A 16,538-nucleotide genomic window follows, 5' to 3' on the forward strand; every position below is an offset into this window, starting at 1 on the left:
TTTAAGCACTCGCAGCTGGTCTGAGGAGCGAGGTAGGCGCCCGCTCAAAGACTAAGGTTTCAAGTAATTTTACACGAACTTTGTACTTCGCAATTTGAAAATCGGTCCCTTATAAAGATTAAAAACGTCGTGAAGCTAACTTTCATGGATGATACCTAACTCTGCGGTCTTAATCTTACTCCTACTGCAGTAAGAATTCATGATAGCTAAAAGAAGTATGGGGGAGAAACTGATTTTACAGATAAAAAAAAATTTATAAACACGATACATCTGGTATAACTTTATATTGGAACACTATATACTATTTCATTTCGCGTATTATCATCGTGGCAAGACCGATGAGCTGTAGGCTCGCAAAAAATGTAACAAAGATATTTGAATATTTGAAGGCCACCACGTCGTTGTCACCTTCCACCCTAGGAGCAGTACCTTGGCAAAACGCAGACTGTAAAGTTATATGTTTTCGTTCCGATATCGATTCTTAGGCGATTCAGCCGAGTAGTAATAGCACATCAAAGATATTCATAATGCGACATACATATATAAATTATTTATCAGGTATTCTTTCGTTTGAAAAATGCTTGAGGTGCTTAGTACCACCAACTTTTACCGTGGTAGGGAAACTTGACTAAATTCCATATAAACAAGTCGACACGTGGTTTTACATCAATACGTCACGCGGGGGCGACACATTTAATTAAGAAAGCTTTGGAAACAAAAGAATAACGCTTCGGTTGTCAGTGTTAATAATGTCGCCGCGATTCCTCCCCTTTCGCTCGCGAAAAACATCAAATATCGTCTGAAAATGTCGAGAAAATTCGGAAAAGTTTGTGAGGACTTAAAGATAAATTAAATCGAAACGTAATAAGTACCCCTGAGGGATCGTACCCTGCCGAAAACGGATAAAATCGCTGTTTTAAAATTCGAATTTATCTGCCAATATCTCTCGTTTACGTTCGGTGCCCCGAAGTTGCACGACCGACGAACAACGTTCCTGCACGGAGCTGGAATTAAATCGAAGTAAATGTTTAGCGGTTGAAAAAAGTCATGGGCGGACTTGAGGTCGGGCAGTGCAGTGCGTGTTGTGTCGAAAACGGACAAGAATTAGCATTCCTCTTCTCAATGGCTGATGGATAATCACTCCAAGAAGTTAATTTGTGGTAAGTGATTGGTGTCTGACCGTTGTACCAAATGTACCCCCTTTTTTTAAAATGTTATTTTCCTTGTTGGCAATTCAGTGACTTTTATTAGTGTTTGATGTCCTTCCCCAAGCATAAATCAGCAAGTTGATTAATTTAAGTGTACGATAAAAATTCGGAAAACTTAATCGTAAACGATATAAGAAACGATGATCTTCTACACTTATTACTCATTATCTATCGACGTTGTAAAAGTGTGTGACCAAAATCGAACCATGTAAAATTCTGTATGTGTGGAAATTACTTCTACAGGTTCCTGAAAATAACTTCTTTTAATATGAGGTATAGTTTTCACATTTATTAAGCATAGCTGAAGTAATAGATTGAGGAGTTACCTAATCACATAAAACGAAACTTATGTACTACGTCAACCGAACTAACCTGTAGTTGACAGTAACTGCTGGAAATGGTGAACCTGCACACTTTAAGGCCCTGGCCTAACTAGGCCAAGGTCAGTTATCCGAATAGTCACAAACTTTTGAAATTCATATAGATCGCTTTTAATAATATTTAGTTATTAAGTTATACTATAACTACTGTTAACAGATAGTTAGACGCCTAAAAGTAACAGTTCTAAATGAACGCATAAGTTTATAAACGTGTTACCTACCTACTATCCATATTTCTACCAGAAAATATTTTTCAACACGAACTCACGTTCCCACTCATGCACTTAAATTAAGCGAACTTCCTTGATAACAACATCTAAATTATAATCAATTATAAATTTATTTGTTACACATACTTAATTACAACTACGGGTCTGTACAACGCTTCTGAATATAACTTAGTATCTATTACAAATAACCGATAATTTACAATCCAAGTCTCAAGCCAAAATCTATAGTTACAAGATTCCATGGCTGAGATAGGTTCATTTGGCACAGTATTCACATTTTTTCCTAAATTACTTAACGGTAGACTCTTACGTAAAAATATACATAACTATGCACGATGTATGTAAGAAGAAACCTTCCTAATACACTTTAATCAGATTGGTGTAATCGATTACCATCCTGCCATATGTTTATGTAATACTATTTATATTATATCATCACAGCACCTTTAACATTATAGTTAATACGTAAACTCACAAAATACTGAAATTCGTTTAGTATGAAGAATTTCATGGTCAAAACAAGAATGCAATAAGAACTTAAACCAAATTTAAGAAAATGCCTAAATTGGGCAAAGTCATGCGCTCAACGGGCCAATCAGGTTTAATAAATCGTTCACATAATATTTAATTAATAATGAATTTATATGAACATAATTTAAATAATTTCATGAATTACCTGTCATAGACTGAAAATCAGGTGTTGATCGCTTTATTATTTTACACATGATTATTATGCCTCCCTCGATCTACCTTAAAAGTAAACTATAATATGTTACTTCCATATCGTTATGTACAAAGAGATATATCGGTAACATATTTCGCTGCTGCTTCTTGCTGCCTAAAATTACGGAATCTTTGGCTTCATTTTATCTAAAGAAAAGCTCGCGAGAGCCTTTCAGAATCGAGAAAATCAAAGAGAAAATTCTAAATAAATGCTACTCCTTACGGATACGTAAATACACTAATTTTTTACACCTAAGTACAGAAATCTATTTGATCAAACATAGCAAATCACCCTTCCACAGTTATATTTACTTGTTCTTGAATTTCCGTCCACACCCTATAGCTTCTAGTACCCTCTTCCTAACTTTAAATAAACTTGCATTGGAGACTAAGGGCAACACGTATAATCCCACGGTGTGCGCTATCACCAAATAAAGGAACACTTTGCTGAACACCAGCAGCAGCACCATGACGAAGGTGAAAGCCATCCATAAGGTGTGGGTGAAATATGCCCATGGTAGAGTTAAGAAGTCTTTTTTAATCAGCTCTTTGCCATGATACAGGAAGTTTCCAGATGTTTTAAACTCTTCAATAGTCTTCTCCTTTTCCAACCATCGTTTTTCCAGGAACTCCTTGAGCTCCTCATGGGTATCCGGTAAAACTGGAACGGGATATCTAGAAAGAGGTCGTGATTAAGCTAGCTATTGTAGAAAGTAAATAACCAAAAAACAAACCTTACTAAATGTGCCATAACTTTCCTGGGAAAATTCCCCAAAAACAACTTTTCCTCGTTTTGAGGACACACGTCCGGGTATATCAGCGTGAGATCGTACACTGCATCCAGACATTTTTTCTTCCGCATTTCGTCCACCAAATACACAAATCCGGTGCTTCTCGGATGCAGCACATGTTTGTATTGCTTCAAAAGATATCTTATTAGTGCTGTCAGGAGTTGGTAATTACCAGATTTACCGGTAGCCCATTAGCGATGGCAAATTTATCACTAGCAATCTTGGTTTTTTGAGTCAAGTCAGTCCCCTCGGGAAACAGTATCAGCAGGTGTTTATACTCCAAATCTCTCACATATTCGATGTAATCGTCCAATAGGCGTTTGTCCTCTTCCCAGTTTCGTTTAATGAAGCTGTACATGGCCATCTGCATGACCCATCCTAAAAGGAAGGGTGTTTAAAAGCCCCGAAGTCTACGTTGGTTGCAAAATTTTACCTGCTATGGGCACGTTCTTAATGGAGCTCTTCAGCACAAATTTAGTACCGTACCACCATCGGTTTTTTCCTTCCACTGCATGGTACATGACACCCCATAGAAAGTTCCAATCTACTCTAGTACGATGATTTGAAATCACTAAAGCAGTTTCATCTGAATGAATCGGGTCCCCTGTAACGTGGATCTCACAGTTTTGGCGCAGCAGTAGGGTCTGTGTAAGGACGGGTTTTGAGTGAGTTGAAAGGGACTATGAAAGTTATAATTACAGTAACATAGTACTGCCAGTAAGTGACGATCAAATCCAGTATTTTTCTATGGAACTTCGGGGTTAAAATTTGTTGAAAAGTTAGCGGGACGAATAGCAAATATCCTGCAATGTTTTTATGTTAGAGGATAATTAAATTACTAGTCATCTTACCTCCGAATATTGAGCAGTTCCATGACCAAAAGTACACAAGGCCCCGTATAATTTTGCCAATTTCTGACATCGGCACTAACGGCAGTAAAAACTTTGTAAAGCACTAAAATGTGGAGAAATATTTATCACACGAAGGCAGCTAATCTGCCATCAAGGGCGTCCATCCCTTCCGAGGGAGTTGCTGTGATTTCGGCGGCGAAATGAAGGAAATATTGATTCGCTCTTCTCAGCATCCCCTCTGGAGCTGACAGGGGTCGAATGCGTGGTGGCGGAACGCCCATGTGCAAAAATTTAAACTTTACGCAGACATTCGAACTTACAATCAAACAAACGTCTACCCTCTCCTTACCTGGTCATGGTGGGAGCAACAAAACTAATAGAGAAACACCAAAATTACTATTAGCAACATATATTTGAAGTACAGAATATCGGTGATTGCCATCATATGGGTGTTTAGGGACATTTTTCCCGAGCTCGATAAGGGGTGCACGAGAACTACTGCAGAATCCTTATAACACAGCCCCACTAATGCCTTGGGAAACCGTACCGAAATCCAATTATAATGGAATCAAGGGTGCTTACTTATGACTATAAACAGACAGGGGCGCACTTGAAAATTATGATTTAATTTTCTATTTCAATTAACGGAACATGCATGGAAGGAAACATGTGTTATTTTCGTCCCCTCGGAGATGACAATACGTTTTAATAAGTGGTAAAGAAACATCTAAAATCAAATTATTTGGGTACGTATGTACATGCGGGTTGTTCCTGGACCATCGGACCAACTCTCGGTTGGTGGTCGGAAGCGGGCAGCAAAGCATAAATATGTAGGAAAAAAATCGAGATGCGAGGTTTGAGAGGTAGAAATGTTAAAGGGTGAGCAGATATGGCAACACTGCGAAGTAATTCATAACAAGTTAAAATTCTCGATAAAATAAAGCAGTAAATTTGGAACCGTGATGACGAATCAAATGAAAATCCAAACATTATGAGAGCAAGAAATGTAAATCTATTCGATAAATCCTAAAATAAAAAAACTTAATTTCTTTCTTTAAAGCAAACGTTCAAAATTTAAGCCATCAACTGCAATGTATTTGTTAATTCTGCGTCTAATGCCCGTTTGCGCATTATACAGGATGATGACGCGGTTATCTTCCACCATACGTAACTGCGGAAGCCCCACAGTTACCCTGGCACTCGCACCGATTAAGTAACGTATCAAAGTACTTTTGTGCCGTGCACTTTTTTCTGTGAATTTATGTAAACTTTTAATAACGAGATAAATAACTTTGGCAATTTGGCTTGTTAACTTGCCTAGCGCCGATCCACACCTGTGCGTTTGCTGTTGGCCGATTTTGCAAAAACTGTTTCTGTTGAACTTTATTGCCAATTAGTAAGTTTTATTAATTTTTATGTAAAATTTTTTTCTAAAACAAAAAAAACTGTGACGCTGACCATTTCCAAAATTCACCGCCTCGATTGCACGACCTAAACTGACAAAAATGCAATGTTAAAACCAAATCTGCCCTAAGCTGCATATCGTGAACGAATTCTGCAAAAAAATTTTTAATTCCAATTCCGCACTCTCTTAGATGTGCTTTATCCCTGACTGAGTCGGTCCGATGCTTCTGAAACGCCCTGTATGTACGAGGACGGTCCCGGAAGTACCAGTAGCCAAAAAAAAATGGAAAATATTTCATTATTTCTCAACATTGCTTATGTGAGATCGACACACTTTTCCCAGCAATATTCTATACCCTGTATATAGTAAAAAGCTTCGAACATTTCAAAATAGGCATCAACATCGGATTCCATCTCTTTGTTATGGGCAAATCTCCAATAAGATCATTCAAATGGAAGTATTGAATTGCTAATGGATAAAATCTCTGAAAACAGCTTCAAAATTAACAACACAAACCATCGTAGCACTCCCAAACTTTAGACACGAACCTTTCGAGGTTAGGCCTATGTAATTACAGGCAAATTTTTAACGACAAAATCGCCATCTATGTGTCAGGTCGGGTACTTTTGGGGCGATCCTCGTAAGTGTGTGTTTATGGTACCGATACCTTTATGATAAAGACAATGTGAAAAACACTAACAAAACTAAATAAAATAACATTCAACCTAAGTTTAACCCTGAATCGATGAAAAATAATTTAACCAGAGGGATTCCTCACGCACGCGGATTAACTCGTTGGTTATGAAATGGTGGCGCCAACGTCCCCCGAAACGGTGATCACCAGCAGGTAAAAGCTCCATAACATCAGCAAAACTAATATAACATTTGTAAAGAGGTCCAAGTAGTACAACCTGAAAAAGGGAAAAACATCTTTCAGCCACCTAAAATCTCTCTAAAAACATAACGAAAAATATAACAATAATCAAAGAAATGACATCAAATAGAAACGTGAAACTGCCGACGAGGAAAACCCGTCGCCCTGGGCCATCGCCCTGGACCATCGCCCAATCTCGACCAAATACGGCCGGTACCGCTGTCACGTTGCCATTTCAATATCTTAAAATCTGCTTGAATTGATCAATGACCGAAAATAATGATGTTCGAAGAAAATAAATGGAACAGTGAGTCACATAATAATGAATTGATGCTGCGCTGTTGCCACGCACTGCTTTTAATAGCCCGAAAGCGGATATATCCTTTATAGTACCTCCACATTATCTTTCGGGCGCGAGGAATGGTCTCGGGTTCCTCATGGATGCAGTACTTTCTCGCCCCCAAAATGTAGCACGCCATGTATTCCTCGTTCATAACCTGTCCTTTGTCCTGATAAAATAGCTCTTTGTCCCTCTCGCTCAACCCGTCGTAAATTCGCTGAAGCTTCTCGTTGGAAAAGTACCAAGGTCTCGTGGTATAGTACGTCAAAACATCGAGGCCATGTTTGATTCGTTTATGGACATCCACCAAGCTGCAATTGACGTACATAACAATAAATTAAACTCTGCTATGGACGGCTTACAATGGCTTGTTAAAGGTTATTCGCATGATAAAATCCACTAGATAAGCCGGCACTGTGTGAAAAAAAAATGCTGTTACTACATGTTCGAAGTAGCTGGATTTGATGTTCCCTCCGGGATACCACAGGCATACACTGAAAGGGTTTTTGAAGAATTGTTTTCTCCCCATTTCCAAGGCGTTTCCCCAACTTAGAGCGGTACGCTGAAGATCCATTTTAAAGCACATTAACGAAAACACCCTGTAAAACTTACATGATAAGCAACCACGTGGAAGACATCAATTTTCGCTTTGCTAGGTCGGCTGCCGACTTGCCAAGCAGCAAGCAACAAACTATTCACGCTAATATCAACAGGCACTATGTCAGCTATGTACTCAGAATTGCAGTACATAGACCTAATGAGCCCCTTTCCTGCCCCTACTATGATCCCAGTGGGGCCATTCAGGTTGTCTACCCAACCAGGAATGGGTTCCTTCCAGGCTGCGGTTACTAAAAGGTCACTCCTTATTTGTACCTATTTAGCACTTCTACAAGGTATTTTCTAAGCAGACATACATGCGTATATTATATAAGATATTCCTTGGATCAAAATGAGAAAAAAACGATTTTTTTTTTATAAATTGGCGTAGCATATTTAGAAAACACCCTGTATGATCGTTGGGTTACCGATGGAGGGTCTGCAAATAACTATAGGCAGCTTTGATTCGTATTCCGAAACCAGTTGTTCGGTGAGGCACTTGGTGTAGGCATAAGTGTTGGGGGAGTTGGCCAGCAGTTTGGGTGTAAGACTCTTCAGCAAATCCTCATCCATCCACTTCACCAAATCCAGGATGTATCTGGAAATGAACATCTCCGTAAAATTTGTCTTCTTCGACCGGCAATTTGGATTTCACCTGGGATTGTGGGGGGCTGGATACAGTTTCTCCTCCAGGTTGTTTTCGTTGCAATGACAATACGATGTTGACGTATGTACGAAGACCTTCAACTTTTTGAATCTGTGCACCAGTTCCAGGACATTGAGGGTACCACCTAATGAGAGTGAAATTTCCTACTACGTGTCGTTGAGGACATATGATGAAGAGCTAACCAGTATTCAGCATCACTGCATTTTTCAGAGGTTGGTCAAAGCGTACGTTGGCTGCCATGTGAAATACCGCGGTGACATTCTTTTCAAGTTCATGCACCTCGTCATCGGTTAGATGCAAGTTTGTGTAAGATATATCACCATTCAGACATTTCAATTTGCTGAAGATCTTCTCCCCGTCGGGTTGATCGCGTATTTTATCAAATACCTTTGATTTAACGCAGAACCTTGAACTAACACAAGTAGCTAACGATGAAAGGAACTTACTGGGCTATTCAGAAAATCCTCCAGCCGCTCCGAGGAGTTGCGCCCCTTTTTGTTCCGGATGAGGATGTAGACGGTCGAAACGTCCGGACAGCAGCGCAGCAGTTTCTCTATTAAGATCTTACCCATGAAGCCAGTGGCGCCAGTCACGAAGATTTTCTGTCCCGAGTACCATTCGGTCACTGGGGATTGCTGAGACTTGTCCATGTTTCTATATGGCAAGAATGACGGTCCTTAAGATCGGAACAACTTTAACGAAATAAACGATCTTAAGTGAGGCGAGGTTGGTTCAAAGACGATGACTATTCGGAATTTTTCAATCCGAATGAGAATTAATTGAGCATATTTGCTTTAGTTTAACCGATCATGTGTCTCTTGTAGTTTAGACTCCCACATAGTCTCGCTAATTTGTAGCTCCCTGTATATTTACCAAACTCCGGTGCGTAAATCGCAACGCAGATTTAAATCTCGTCGGTACCTTATACGCGGTTCATTACATAGAGTAAGCCACTATGTGATGTTTGACCTTCTTCACTTTCATCTTCGCTTTCCTTTTCGTACCATTATTCGTCCATTAAGAAATACCTCTTTTACTCATATGTTATGTACACTAATTATATGGCATGGTAATCCACTAATTATGTCGGTATTTCTGTGGGTACCCACGAGCCTGACTGAGTTTTTCAATCAGTGGCCTCTTTAGAGAAATTCATTCCCACTTTGTGACGTTGTTGACATTAAAATCGCGTTATGACTCTTTTTCGAACAGATTACATAACGCTTGCTATCACTGGTAGGAAGGTAATAACGAATTGCGCCTAACCCAACGAGCCGACCATATGATTAATGTTAATACCAACTTATACGTTACGTGAGCATTTGCTGAAAATAAATACCCTATTCAGGACATTACATCATCCTCGTGCCTTTTGTGCACGTGTAAAACATGTAAATACAAGAAAATTTAACTGTTTTTACGAAAAACCAATAAGTCAATAACGCGGGGTTTCTATGAAGCCAGACGGGGGATTCTACCGCAGGACGGAAATTGAGTACATATTTGCTCTTCAGATTATTAAGACCTAAATGCTATATGTCACTGTAGCGACGTGGTACTTCGAAAGAAAATTACAAATTCGACAAATTGAAAATTTAAGACGAACAACGACAGCGTCGGCCGTCCAGTACCACAAAAGCAGCTTCGGGAGTTACGGTGTTCACATGCAAGCCGCGACTGCTATGCTACTGAGCTAGACACTTAACCTGTGAATGAATAGCAAGGCGCTAATTTAACGTGCTAATTAGCGAGAAATATATATCAGGGAAGTTTTTAACATTATCAAATCGTGAAGGCCTAAATGATGAAAATGAGCATGCTTCAGCAGAATTCGCAGAGTTAATGGTTCGTACGTAATGAGTAACCTTCGGACCTCTGATTGAATTTGCATTTACGTTACTGTACTATTATGACGTCGGTCGTACCGGGCAACTCTCTTTTAACGTCCGCAAAAAAACACATTTTTGAGGATTGACTAGCCGGATATAGCGAAGCTCCGGGATGGACGGTTGTGGACAAAAGTACGGAATATTGCAAATCCGTCATAGCTTTATGTCAAAATAGTTGCTTATTAAAAAATAAACATATACAAAAATCCAAGTATACAGGGTGTTTCCTGAGTATGGCACATAACTTCGGGAGCGTATTCTACAGCTAAAATAAAGGTAACTTTGTTATATCAACTATACCCTAAAAATGCTTCGTTGCGGAAATACAGGGTGTGAAAATCTCTTTAAAAAATTGCAATTTTTTAAATACTTCCGAAACTACTTGAGACATTTTAATGAAATTTTGCAGGGTTTGAGAGTTAACAGCAAGTGCGATCGCTTATGTTGATGTCGCTATCGCTAGTGATTTCTAGCTTTATAATCCTGGAGGACTCGCCGGGACCCGCAGATGATATTTTTTTTGATCCGTCGATCGCTGGTGGAATCCGGTTTTCATGGAGGTTTTAGATAATCCTTTACATCCCCATGAGTGCCGAGTTTTCTTAAAATTTTGAAGACTGATTTTGAACATCTTCGAGATGTCTTTTTGGTTGTAGCCATCGCGTGACGTTTGGACTATCGAATTTCGAAGATCTTCGGATGAATAATTTTTCTTTGGCACGTTTCGCGTAAAACGCACCACACAATCGGGGTGGGTAACTGATGATGCCCAGGTAAACACCAACACCACGTAGTGTTCCACACTTTTGTCCGGCAAAAAAAATTCTTTTTAACAACAATTTTTTTAAAAACAAACATTCTCAAGTCGAATGTTGCGCGGCGAATTTGGGGACGTACCTTTACCGTATCAACAAAAATGACCACCAAGACAACGTTGTCTCAAAAAAATGTTCCATGTTTTTGTCCACAGTGGTAAATAGTGTAGAAGCTGTGGTATAAAGCCGACACTGCCGGCATTTTTTGAAGTCATCCAAAGAGCGACCGACATTTTTTGAAAAGCAGCGCGCGTCCAGCGGCCTTATAGACAAATTCCGGAATTTTTTTTTTTTTAATATACATTTTTGACACACATGGTTGTGGTTTTTCTGCAATTTGTACGTAAAGCTCTTTGAAATGAATTTAGTGGTTTTTGTCAATGTTTCAAGTCGATCATAGATTGCAACGCGCCCATTTGAATCGAAGAAATTGCGTTTATAGGTTTTTCCTTATTTTTTATCTCGTCACTTCCCAAAATGCGCATTTCTCCCGAAGGCCCTGCCGACATGTTGCGAGTATAATTAAAATATTTGGAAAATTCGACCATATCTTAAAAAAAAAAAAAATATATATATATATATATATATGCGATACAATTTATTATTATTGTCTTAATGACGTCAGAAATATTCCAACTGACCCCCGTCGTTGTGTTTACACACGCGCAATCGCTCAGCGGTTGATGAAACAGCACAATCTATCTGTGCCACGGAGATGCCGCGTATGTGGTATCTCAAGCTTCGGACCATGTCTTCCTTTGTTGTCGGTTTGTTGACATAAACCAGTTGCTTTCATCTCCCTCATCGCCCTCAGAAGGTTAAGTTGAGCAACCTTTAGAAGCAAATTAACCTTGGCAAAATAAATAATTCACATGATTGAATACAAGAGTGGCTCGTCGATAATCAGAATAAACGGCCTCTTCCTATCCACAGGTTAGCCTTGGACTTGTGCTATCACGTTGAGTATCCAATGAGAACGATCCAATTCTCCGTCAAAGTCTTGGAAATGTAACGATTCAGGCTGAACACGTCATTGGCACGGGTTCAGCCTGAATGCAAAGTGCAAGTAAAGAATATTCAAGTCAAAAATGTTTAAATTTTATTATTTTGCGTGAGAATCGTCACTTTTTGGCGAATTTAAAAAGCTGCAACTCCCTTATTTGTGGTCTGACTTTGATCAAATTTTCAGGATATACGTAGAAAAATCCCCTCTACAGGATCATTAAAATCCTACTGAAAAATTTCCACCGCACAAGAAGTTTTCGAAATGGGGTTTTTTTAAGACCGTGAAAAGCACTCTAAAAATATAATTTTCAAAACTTGCTCGAACGCCTAAACTGAGATTAGGATTGATTTTTCATTATACAAATTTTGAACAAAATCAGTCGAAAATTATGGGTCACAGAATTTTTTTCCCGCTGTACGAATACTTTTTTGAGCGACTGTATCTTTGAAGATATGGTCGCATTTTCCACACATTCGATATTCGGAATGTGTCGACGAAGTCTCGGTTTGAAATGCGCCTTTTGAGAATTGACGAAATAAAGAAAAAAAAAGAACAAACAAAAAGTTTTAAACGAGATTGTTTTGATTAAAATTACTGCAGCGTCATTTATGGTTACCTTGAAAGTTAGGCACAAAAAGAATAAATTTATTTTTTCGTTAATTCAAAGATTATTTGAGTGCCGAAAGTCGTCAGCGGACCGTGAGTACCGGGGAATACCATTGATACCGGATAAAAGCCGTCATATGAAATTTTCTAAGTATAAATAATATTTTACGTTTTTGCTACCTGAAACATCAAATACATATTCCATTTGATATTTGCATGAAATTTACAATAATATCAGACGTCATAACAAAGTGCCCTGTATAAAAAGCTGGTTCTAGCGATCCACCGTTTTTTAAAATCTTATGATCCGTTCCCGAGATATTTAAGTTTTTATCTATCGACATCCGAAGCGCCTTCTACAGAAAACTTGTAAATACATTAAAAAAAATTCATATACAAAAACGATGCAAAAACTTTCCACCAAAAAAATTATGACCTTTTTTTTTGGTTCAGATACGCCGCGTAGCGGCGAAGTTGGGAACTTAATAAGTATTTCCAACGTTTCATCTTGGTCACTTTTGTTGTAATATTTTTTATTTCAAAGCTTCGCATCCGACAGTTTTAGAGATACAGCCGGCGCCCTCTGTTAATGGAACACTCGGTGCAATGTAATGCGTCTTTTTGAAAAGAACATAGCTCAGTTTTTAAAATGTAGTCGAGACCCAGAAGCTCAGGTATGGTTGTGAAATAGAGGCTTTAAGAGTTATGCCAGCTCGGCCCCGAGTATTCCGATTACGAAGTGTCGCTCAAGTCAATTCCTATGATGCGCAAGCAAATTTGAGAAACGTTCGCCGAACATCTCAGATCGAAAATTAATTGTCTCGAAAAGCGATTGCATTTCTCTGTCTTTTTGAAAATTTTCTTGCAAATTATCTCAAACTTTAGATAGCTTTGCTGGGACCGAAAACGAGGAATAAAAACCCCGCAAAAGTCATCACAGACGTGATCATATCAATATCAATGTGATAATATCGATCCATACCTAAGGTTTGTGCTCTAAAAGAAATTATGCCGCAGTCTTTAATGGAACCTTACACTCCAAGATTATTGTAAAAATTGTGAAATTGGCATGCCATTTCACCTGTCGCGACCTACTTTTGAAGGTTTTTGTCCGCTGAAATGTGAGGTGTTATTCTCAAAAATGAAAAAAAGGGAGGTTCTTAAGATTCCCCACAAAAATTACCGTATCCCGTTAGCTTTAGTTGGAGTTTTACGTCAGGAGATTATTCCAATAATTCGAAAATTTGCAAAAACATCATGGAGGAGGGTTCCCCCAATAGCTAGCTGGCGTTTTGAGACCATTTAGCTAATTAACGATATAACTAAATAAGCGATATTTTCTGAGGAGCTTCATAAGGTCGAAAAATGCTTTCTTCAATCTAATTTACTCAAAAATTTAGCTAAATTAATTTCGAACAATTATCTTAAAATAAATAATATGCGCACACTGCGGCAGGAGCTCCTTTGGAGTTTCTGTTCCCTCTTTCCCATTAGAATTAGACGCCTTAAAACGGTATTTATTTATTTATGCCATTCAAATTGTACCATTCTTATTTCACTCCTCTGGAAATTCTCCATAGACTCACCTTCTCTCAAATCAAAACACAATAAACTAAACAGAATGGTTTGATTCAAACCGAGTACGTCGATGAAAAAGTAAAAGTAAATTACATTTGGTTAAACTTTGAATCTGCGTGATCAATTTGCACCAGCCACCGAAGAACTACCGTAGTTGGTACCATTTACGTTAGACAATGAAAGCTGTGTACGCGGTACTCACTTTCTTCAAAACCCAACACCCATTCGAAGCTTATGGGACTAAATGAACCACTGAAGAACGTTTTAAATACTATATACCGGCAGTGATTCATAAACAAAATGTATTAATGATTGATTAATGGGGGATGTGTTAGTTGAAATAATAGCTGGTCTTTCTTGGTATAACTTTTATTGTTTTTTAATGATAATTGATTCTCTAATTAATTTCGAGAGCGTGCAGTAATATATGCTTCATAGTTTTTAAAGTAACTAATTCCATCTCTAAATAACTCATGAGATATCGGGGGGCCAGATCAGACGGCAGTCCAAAAGTGCGACTGCGGACTTTCCTGATCGGTAGTTTTCCTCGAGGATAGAGGGCAGTGATTCAGATTTTTGCCCAAGGCGCCACACTTGCTAAAGCTGGCTCTGCGCGCGTCTCCATCGCTAAAGCATCTGTCCTTTCTAGATATATAATTATTGAACAAAATTATCATCACAAAGAGACATTAAGATAACAAAATTGAATTTCTTTCTCATCGCCGATTTTGTAAACGTAGAAAATTTTTGAATTCAAATTAAAAGTAAACGATGATTTTTAATTAGCGAGCAAAAATACTTATGCGAATTTTAAGACTTCATGTATTATGTATGTGTATCGATGTGTAGTAGCTGGATGAGTGTGAGATATGAGTCCAAATAAAACATATTTCTAAGGTGCGTAACCAAAATATTAATTAAAAAACATAAAATTATTATAATTAAGCCTAATGGTATACTGCACCTGTAGTACACAGTTGTAGTATACAGCCTTAGCATCTATTAACGCATTTGAGAATATTTAGATAAAATAAATTATGCAATAACACGTTAAGTAATGCTATCAGTGTTAAATTTAATTTATATATATGTCTATTAATTATAAAATAATATAAATGCATTTATTGAGTTGAAAAATAAAAATATAAAATAAATTTATAACCTATTCATTGTTCAATTTTCTTAAAAAATATAAAAACCCATCAGTAAGCAAATTTTCGAATCATCAAACTAGAAAAAAAATTAAGTACCCCTGGTGGGACTCGAACCCACAATCCCCTGCTTAGGAGGCAGATGCCTTATCCATTAGGCCACAGGGGCTTGAAGTGAAAGCTAGAAAAACTAATATACCTTCATCTGATATTGACATATTGTATTTGATTTTTGCAATATTTTTTTATTTTTAGCCGATTTTAAGCAAAATCTCTATTAACAATTAATATCCATTGATACCTGATAACCGCACAATAAGGAAAAATAAATTTGCTATGGAGTCCATACGACAGATCTCAGCATAAACATTAACCAAATTTATTTCAAACTTGCCAGGTAGGTTAGCAGATGGCGCCACAACAGTTATTTAAAATCATCATTCCTTTTCTTTCTATTGCACTAACACAGACTGAGAGAGCGTCGATTGACGTGATCACAGTATCAGCACTGACGAAAAAAAGTTTAAACGTTAAATATGTCATTATTAGCCATGAAAGGTAAACGCGTGTAGTAAACACAAGTAGGTTTTGTAAGTCTCGTTAAGGGCTTATTTTGTAACTTGACAAGTTTTTGTTGTAAAATTCCTCAAATAACCGCTAAAATTAGGCCTTTAAGTGATGAAGTAGATCCGTGACTTCCTCCTTGAGTCCGAAGCAATGGCGGGACTCTCGGGAAAAAGTAAGTAGAAATTTACTGCTGCCAACAGCTCAGTGTTTGAGGCCTAAATAGGTTGGAACTACGTTTCAGGGGTCCCCGAAACTGAGGATCAGCAAAGAATGCGCTTCCAAGTAGAACTCGAATTCGTGCAGTGCTTGGGAAACCCAAATTACTTGAATTGTAAGTTATCTCCTTCCCCATTCACTCAAGTCTTTAAGCTACCCTTGCAGTTCTCGCCCAAAGAGGTTTCTTTAAAGACTCTACTTTCATCAACTACTTGAAGTACCTGCTGTACTGGAAAGAGCCAGATTATGCCAAGTATCTCAAATACCCCATGTGTTTGTATTTCCTCGACTTGCTACAATATGAGCACTTCCGCAGAGAATTGGTCAATGCTCAGTGCACAAAATTTATTGATGATCAGCAGATATTGCTCTGGCAACATTACACTAGGAGGAGGAACCGATTAATGACCAGTACAGTTGCTAACGGGGCCAATCAGGAGCAGAATTCAAATGTAGCCCAAAGTAATGCCCAGCAGAACGGGCATATGAGTACCAAAATGCCCTGAATCAGGGCGGATTATTGTTTTATAGTGTACAGTTAATGATTTTTTATATTGCATTAAAATTTGAAGTTAATATTGTGTTCAAATTTATTGCTCGGGAGACACGTGAAGACTACAACACCATGTAAATAAATAAAATTA

At 38.1% G+C, this 16,538-nt stretch overlaps 3 protein-coding genes and 1 non-coding gene across 9 annotated transcripts; 1 reads left to right on the forward strand and 3 right to left on the reverse strand.

Annotated features, from left to right (window-relative positions):
- Nucleotides 1-1,452: 1,452 nt before the first annotated feature.
- LOC136342663 (lysocardiolipin acyltransferase 1-like) lies at nt 1,453-4,347 on the reverse strand. The gene is made up of 6 exons (XM_066288697.1): nt 4,184-4,347; nt 4,032-4,135; nt 3,766-3,976; nt 3,514-3,710; nt 3,276-3,460; nt 1,453-3,216 (listed from the first exon to the last, which is right to left on the reverse strand). Exons 1-6 carry the CDS (start codon nt 4,251-4,253, stop codon nt 2,850-2,852), a joined length of 1,134 nt encoding a protein of 377 aa, XP_066144794.1. The 5' UTR covers nt 4,254-4,347; the 3' UTR covers nt 1,453-2,849.
- A 229-nt stretch (nt 4,348-4,576) lies between these two features.
- On the reverse strand, nt 4,577-14,212 carry LOC136342660 (putative fatty acyl-CoA reductase CG5065). 5 transcript variants are annotated; one of them, XM_066288690.1, is made up of 9 exons: nt 13,969-14,212; nt 8,513-8,720; nt 8,249-8,453; nt 8,055-8,190; nt 7,828-7,997; nt 7,415-7,650; nt 7,165-7,364; nt 6,856-7,113; nt 4,577-6,499 (listed from the first exon to the last, which is right to left on the reverse strand). In XM_066288690.1, the coding sequence occupies exons 2-9, from the start codon at nt 8,714-8,716 to the stop codon at nt 6,388-6,390; spliced, it is 1,521 nt and encodes a 506-aa protein (XP_066144787.1). In that variant the 5' UTR covers nt 8,717-8,720; nt 13,969-14,212; the 3' UTR covers nt 4,577-6,387. The 5 variants fall into 5 exon arrangements, with proteins under 5 accessions (XP_066144787.1, XP_066144788.1, XP_066144789.1 ...); XM_066288691.1 differs by having other exon boundaries at nt 8,513-8,758; XM_066288692.1 differs by having other exon boundaries at nt 8,513-8,716; nt 13,963-14,212.
- A 995-nt stretch (nt 14,213-15,207) lies between these two features.
- TRNAR-CCU (transfer RNA arginine (anticodon CCU)) lies at nt 15,208-15,280 on the reverse strand. Its single transcript has one exon. It is a non-coding gene; the product is annotated as a tRNA-Arg (tRNA).
- Nucleotides 15,281-15,654: 374 nt separating this feature from the next.
- On the forward strand, nt 15,655-16,470 carry MED31 (mediator complex subunit 31). 2 transcript variants are annotated; one of them, XM_066288701.1, is made up of 3 exons: nt 15,655-15,850; nt 15,902-16,009; nt 16,060-16,470. In XM_066288701.1, the coding sequence occupies exons 1-3, from the start codon at nt 15,829-15,831 to the stop codon at nt 16,398-16,400; spliced, it is 471 nt and encodes a 156-aa protein (XP_066144798.1). In that variant the 5' UTR covers nt 15,655-15,828; the 3' UTR covers nt 16,401-16,470. The 2 variants fall into 2 exon arrangements, with proteins under 2 accessions (XP_066144798.1, XP_066144799.1); XM_066288702.1 differs by having other exon boundaries at nt 15,920-16,009.
- The last annotated feature ends 68 nt before the right edge of the window (nt 16,471-16,538 follow it).

This window comes from Euwallacea fornicatus, chromosome 12 (genome assembly GCF_040115645.1).
Source record: "Euwallacea fornicatus isolate EFF26 chromosome 12, ASM4011564v1, whole genome shotgun sequence".
NCBI classification, from domain to species: Eukaryota; Metazoa; Arthropoda; class Insecta; order Coleoptera; family Curculionidae; genus Euwallacea; species Euwallacea fornicatus.